Source organism: Apaloderma vittatum, unplaced genomic scaffold (genome assembly GCF_000703405.1).
Source record: "Apaloderma vittatum isolate BGI_N311 unplaced genomic scaffold, ASM70340v1 scaffold28558, whole genome shotgun sequence".
Classification (NCBI taxonomy): Eukaryota; Metazoa; Chordata; class Aves; order Trogoniformes; family Trogonidae; genus Apaloderma; species Apaloderma vittatum.
In genome coordinates, this window is record NW_009729511.1 from 3759 (window position 1) to 10651 (window position 6893).

The 6893-nt window shown below is 43.4% G+C and overlaps 1 protein-coding gene across 1 annotated transcript in view; it reads left to right on the plus strand.

The window, feature by feature from the left end:
• CCDC47 (coiled-coil domain containing 47) overlaps positions 1 to 4744 on the plus strand; it is a 7223-nt gene extending 2479 nt beyond the window's left edge. Inside the window, exons 6-12 of the mRNA XM_009874473.1 lie at positions 264 to 365; positions 1239 to 1349; positions 1912 to 1997; positions 3249 to 3307; positions 3665 to 3774; positions 3944 to 4111; positions 4403 to 4744. Of these exons, the coding sequence (XP_009872775.1) occupies positions 264 to 365; positions 1239 to 1349; positions 1912 to 1997; positions 3249 to 3307; positions 3665 to 3774; positions 3944 to 4111; positions 4403 to 4483 (717 nt within the window). The 3' untranslated portion in view covers positions 4484 to 4744. The remainder of the gene's footprint in view (positions 1 to 263; positions 366 to 1238; positions 1350 to 1911; positions 1998 to 3248; positions 3308 to 3664; positions 3775 to 3943; positions 4112 to 4402) is intronic.
• Positions 4745 to 6893: the final 2149 nt, after the last annotated feature.

Consider the following 6893-nt stretch of genomic DNA (forward strand, 5'->3'; position numbering starts at 1 on the left):
GTTATATCTATTAAAAATATGTAATTTGGATGTGGGCAGTTGCTCCTAAACAATGGGTATCTGCACTGCAAACGAGTCTTACAGCTCTGCTCAGTTTTAATCACTGTCATTACACAGCAGCATTATACCAGACTACTGAATTGAGTACTCGATAGAATTAAAAAGCTGCCTTACCTCAAGACACACTGAGACGCTTTAAATCAGCAGCCTCTTAGAGTACATTGGATAAATCTGATCGAGGATAATAACATTCTGTCCCACAGCAAATAAAAGTAACAATGAACGATGAAGATATGGACACCTACGTGTTTGCTGTCGGAACAAGAAAAGCCCTGGTGCGACTTCAGAAGGAGATGCAGGACCTGGTACGTACATTCACGCCTGGAATACTCACATTATAAATAAGGGGATGTAAGAAGCTCTAATCTGGGGATTGCTGATTTCCTTGAGAGTAGCTGAAAACCTGTGACTGACCGGTTGGAATTATTGTGTGTGGAAGAGACATTTTCATCTTAATGGATGGAAATCTGATGCCATCAAACATCTGAATTAGCAGGCAGCTGCCGTCAGAACTGCTGGAAAAGAGGCCATCGAAAGCAGCTTATGTCCTTCCTTTTGGTGTCTAGTTCATTTAGGAGGAGGCTGAAGCATACAGCCTATACAAAACTGTCACTCATTTAGTTTGCACAGATGGCTTTTCCAGGGGTTGAAATGTAAATTCAACTTTCCACATCACTTATCATTAATTAAGGTCTAAGCTACCTGCTTTTATGAGAACATGAAATTAAAACTTTCCACATGTTCAAGCTCCAAAGCTTGCAAAGAATCCAGTGATAGCAGGCAGTGATCTGCAAGTCTTCCCTCTCGTCAGTTGTCTCAAGTAACAGCACTAACGGGGGGTTGGTAGGGTGCCACTTGGTTTTGTTCTGTTATCGAACAGTGTAAGCAAAATGCCTTAACCCACTCTGAGAATTCCGGTATGGATATATTAGAATTGTCTTATCCTTTTTCTTAAAGTACTAGCTATTGAAGAGAAGTAATAACTTGAAGACTGTTGATACTGTACACTTCAGTTTGTGTTTGAAACATCCCCAGCCACAGTGAACGAGTTAGTCTATTTTTTATTGTTTCTCTTCAGGTACTTTTAGGGATCCCAGAGTGCTAGAATAGTTTGGTCTGATAAGATACTGACAAGGTTGTGTTTGTTTTATTCTTTCCCCTTTTTGTTTTTGAAACAGAGTGAGTTCTGCAGTGATAAACCTAAGTCTGGTGCAAAATACGGGCTTCCAGATTCGCTGGCTATCTTGTCGGAGATGGGGGAGGTCACGGAGGGAATGATGGACGCTAAGGTAATTGCAAATGAATTAGTACAAATCTTCCGTGGTAACCCTGGTATTTACAGCCTATGCAAGAAAGTTCTAATCTTTATCTCCTGTAAACATCACAACAGGAGAGCCAAATGGCCCTAGAAAAATCCAGACCATAAGGAAGCTTAAGGGCTGGAAGAAGAAAGTAATTCTCACGTCTTTATTCTTTTTACATAGCAACTGTTAGTGTAACTGCAGACTTAAAATTGCGTTTCAGAGCCTGGGAGTTGGCTTCAGTGGCCGCTTCGCATGCTGATGGGGTGTCTGCAGGTCCTCAAAGTTGACATGTTACCAAATGAATTGGAAAATGCCAAATGAGAATTAGGTATCTAAGGTCTGAGTTGCTCATATTAATTCCATGCGTTGAGGCCCATTCTAGCAAAAGCTAAAAAAATTGACAGTTTAAATTTCAGTGTCATCGTGGCAAGCTGAGCACAGCAATTTTCTGAGTGAAATCTGGACACTTTGGCAAACCCATCCTGGGAGTAGGCAGGACGCAGATGGACTGCTGTTGGGAAAGACTAATCCCAGTTTCTCTTTTTAGATGATACATTTCCTCACGCACTACGCTGACAAGATCGAGTCTGTCCAATTCTCGGACCAGTTCTCCGGTCCAAAACTTATGCAAGAGTAGGTATAAAACTAGATCTCTCTTCCTGGTAGCTGTTGTAACACTAAGCAAAATAGAGGCTGACAGACTTGTTTGCAATGTGAAGCCTGCTGGAATGCACACAAAGAGAAATTGGGAGCAAAGGTGAAACAGGTGAATAAATACACTCCCAATGCTTCTAAATGCTGCATTAGTTGAGAAGACCAAGGTGCTGTATTGCCTTAATATTTATTTTTGTGTGTTGCTTATGCTGTAGTTTGGGTAACTAAATCTCAGGTAACACTGGGCAGCTCCAGTGTACCCAGCTGCACGGAAAACACCTGGGTAATCCCACTGAAGGTGCGTGCTAGAGTTCAGGGCCAAGAAACAACACTGCGGGAGGAGATGTGTTAACTCAGACGCTGTTGGAATGCACCGAGAACCAGGTTTAAATAACTTCTTCACTTTCTTAGCTGATGGGATGAGGTGTCCTGCTGTTGAATCCACTGCTTAGGTTCTTTTGTTCAGGTGGGTTCTCAGCTGTGTTTCAGAAATACACAGAGGCAATATCGCTTCTGTTTCTTCTGTTCATTTAAGCCTCCTCAGCTTGACTTTTTTTTTTAGCTGCTGCTTCATAACTGCCAAGCAGTGTGTGATTTATCTGAATTGCCATGTAGGTTTTTGCGAGGGTGTGTTATGCTCACAGGCATATAAATAAATGATCCATATCAAAACTGGAAACTGTCCTCCAAGAAAAGGAGTGTGCTTTGATTTGAGGACAGCAGTGTGTGCACCTTTCTACTGAAACTGTAGGCTTTGGAGGCTCTGTGAAATGTAGGGCTGACTTTCTTGCTTCAGAATACTGTGGGGTTTTGGGCAGTGAAGACTTGAATTCTTTTTTTTTTCCCCTTAACTGATGTTCATAGAAGGTCTGCAGTAGTGTAAACAACAGTGCATATGTAAAACTAAATGTAATTGAAAATATACAGGCGTTCTTAAGGCTCGGATATCAGAGGCCATCAGATGACCGCTGACAATCAGATTGGGTGGTGCCCTTAGCGTGTTTTTACATTAATGCCTTTTCACTGCATGTTTTTGAGTAGAACGCTTCAGGAATCTGAATAGGTTGAAACGAAAATGAGGGTTACAGCCAGGTTTTTAATTGTGTTTATTTTATTCAAGTACTTTGCAAGCATCTCTTTGTTCTTGATGAGGTTTTCCCTAATGTTCGGTATTTTGTACGCCCATGTTTTTCTTCACTCATTCCAGCCACTCTTTTTCTTTCCTACCAGGGAGGGTCAGCTTACAAAACTGCCTGAAACTAAAAAGACACTTTTGTTTACATTTAATGGTAAGAGAACCGAGAGGTGTGTCTGTGTCTCTCTGGGGGAGTGTTGTTCTTCATTTGTGCAAGTCACATGCTCAAGTTCAGTCATTTATAGAAGACAATATATGTTCAGCCGGCTGTCAGCCTGCACCCCTGGGTCCTTTTCTGCTGGGCAGCTTTCCAGCCGCTCTTGCCCAAGCCTGCGCCATTTCCTGGGGTGGTTGTGACCCAAGCCCAGGACCCAGCACTTAGCTTTGTTGACTTTCCTAAAGGGGGCGGTAAGAACATCCTTCTCTGATGAATGGTGTGGGCAATAAGAGTTTTAGAGCAAGTGGAAAAATCCTGCCACCCTCTGAATTAACAAGAAACTCTCTATTTCAGTGCCTGGTTCAGGCAACACTTCCCCAAAGGACATGGAGTCTTTGCTGCCTCTGATGAGCATGGTTATCTACTCTATTGACAAAGCAAAGAAGTTCCGTCTGAACAGAGAAGTAAGTAGTGGGTATTTTTCTGTCTTCTGAATATCCTGTGAAATTGCAGCCATTATCATTGGACCCTTAAAATTGGGAGCCTTATGTTTCTAAAATAGCTACCAGAGATAACTGCATCCCACTCGTGGGGAAGTCTGTATTAACTGCTTTTCCTTTTCGCCATGAAAAGGGTAAACAAAAAGCTGACAAGAACAGGGCTCGCGTGGAAGAAAACTTCCTTAAACTGACTCACGTGCAAAGACAGGAGGCTGCCCAGTCCCGTCGAGAAGAGAAAAAACGGGCAGAGAAGGAAAGGATCATGAATGAAGAGGATCCTGAGAAACAGCGTCGGCTGGAGGTGAGCTGGATTTTCAGGTTGTTCCAAGCTACGGGCAGATTTCTCCTACGCTCTCTCCAGCCCCTCGGTGTACCCGCAACAGCCGATTTTGGTTTCTTGTTTGCCAGAAGGCAGGCAGCGTTCAGGGTACGTGCTGTTCTTTTAGAAATGTGCAAAGGGTCCCCCAGCTCGTATAGTTAAGAGATGTGAACCCAAGGTCTGGAGGTCTTTTTGGTTTGGCTCTTCCAAAATGATTGGCTTGCTCTTCGAGATCCCCAGTGTTCATTCTGATTTCCGTGTCCTTGCCTGCAGGAAGCTGCTTTGCGGCGTGAGCAGAAGAAACTTGAGAAGAAGCAGATGAAGATGAAGCAAATCAAAGTGAAAGCTATGTGACTCCATTGTGAGAAGTGTCTCGGTGCCACCTACAGAATTTTAATTCACAGGGTACAAAGGCCTTCTTAACTCCATACTTCTACGCTTCTTTGAACACTCGTAGCCATTAAGAGAAAAGTTCCTTGCATTGGTGTTCTTTAAGTATTACAGCAACATGCAGGTGTACGTAGAGAGCTTTGTCTCAACAGTTTTATTCCAGGTGGTTCTAAATTTTTGCTATTTGTCTGTTTAAAAAAAAAAAAAGGTAATGCAATATTCTTGAATGCTTTTTTTGTCATTTGTTCTTTAAAAACAGAAGATTGTAAACCTGTCTACGTGTGCTGGTAACATAGTCATGCTTTGGTTTTAAACTTTGGTTTTAGTTATTGGGAGGGAAGGGGGAAGAACTTAAGGGGAGGAAAACTGCACAATAAACACTTACTGTGCATTTCTTTGCATCAAGCTCGTAAAGGCACAAAACTTTGAGCCTTCCATACACAGTATGGATTCTTCAGGGATTTAAGCCCAGTAGAATAGCAGTGATTTTTATTTTCACTTCTTTTTTTTTTTTACAAACAAGGGACTGAAACACTATTAGGTCACTCTGTGGGCATGACTGGCATGTGTGTAAAACATGTAGATGGGTTAGAGAGAAGGGAATGGAATACGTGAACAGTTTCCTACTTGTGGTTTTAAATGCTGCCAGCTTAATACAAAGTGAAGGCTGTAACATCAGCGTGGTGTTTCTTCAGGAGCGAGTGCATGGTGAGTTAGCAGCTTCAACGACCTTTCCTTGAGTATTTTTAACTGTATGAGTTTGCCTCAAAAACTTTTTCTCCCGATCCCAACAGTTGCTGCCCAGTTCACTTCGGCCAGAAACTAGATTTAGTGAAGTATCTGCAATTGCCAATTTCCCCAAGCAAGTAAAAACGGTTCAGAGCATCTTCATCTGGTAAAGGATCACTTCAGGTTTTTGACTATAAATGGGGAGAATGAAGTGAGTGCCCCTGTGCAAGCACTTTGCTAACTGAGAACTCGCATTTTATAAATGCTTCCTGCCTAGAAGGAATTTTTTTGTTGCTTGTGATAGACTTTAAAGTTTTGTGGGGAAAAAAAGGTCTTGTATTTTCTTGTTCAGTACTTTGTGCGAACTCGGTTCTAAGGCAATAAGAATGAGCTGCTGTGAGACAGCAATTGCTTAAACTACTTGTGCCAGCATGGGATACTTCACACTGATTTAAATGCAAATGTCTGTAACCTGATACATGCAAATACATTAATTTTATAATGGTTGGTAAAATTATTTAAAACCAAAATTAATGTAGATTATGTGAAATTTTAGCACTATTTAGCTTTAAAGATTAATGTGGTATTGTTTCACAAAGTTCTTTGAAAGGCAATACTGGTTTGTGTTCTTTTGGGTAAGTGAACAGCTTTCCTAAAGCCCCGTGCGTTTGTGGGCCCTGGCAGCTAATTTTGTAATACGAACATTCAAATGAACAATCTAATGAAGAGTAAAATATACCTGAAACACTCCACCTGCCTGCTTTACTTGGCTGGACTCCGCGTTCCTTTAATCTGGTAGAATCTCAGAGCCTTGGTTGTCGCAGTAAGGTTCAGTGTAGGTTTTAAACATGTTGGAGGTAGCGTTACCGCCGCTGCGATGTTGGCGGAAGCGATTCCATCCACCCGAGGGCCGTGGTTGCTGGGGCAGAGGGCCTGGAGCTGGAGGGTGGCATCTTGGTCCTTGTGCAGGCTGGGGTGGGTGGAGATAGAGGATAGAATCATAGAAGAGAATCATTAAGGTTGGAAAAGGCATCTCAAATTATCCGTTCCAACTGTCGACTGAACACCACCCCAGCCACTAAAACCATGAGAATCATGAGTCAGGGAATCATGAAATGGCCTAGGCTGGAAGGGACCTTAGAGATCATTTTAATCCAACCTCCCTGTCATGGGCAGGGATGCCTCTCAACTGGATCAGGCAACACATGAGGATGGAACGCAGAAGTGCCACAACTACATGTGTCTTGAACACGTCCTGGGATCGTGACTCCACATCCCTGGGCAGCCTGTTGCTGTGCTTCACCACTCTTTCAGTAAAGAAATTTTTCCAAATACCTGCCCTGGACCAACTTGAGCCTATTTCCTCCTCTCCAACTGCTGTTACGTGGGAACCTCACTCCAAGCTCCTGTCAGGGAGTTGTAGCTCTCCCCTCAGCCTCCCCAGGTCCCTCAGCTGCTCCTCACCATACTTATTCTCCAGACCCTTCCCTGGCTCCGCTCTAGACCCGCTCGCTTCTCTAGACCTGCTCCTGCACCGCGATGGTGCCTCTACGGACGGCGCCGCGGCTGGGTTGGGCGATCGAAGCCCCTGAGGGGATCCAACATGGCGCCTTCCTCTTCCCGCCCTTCGCGCGTGGCCCTGTCG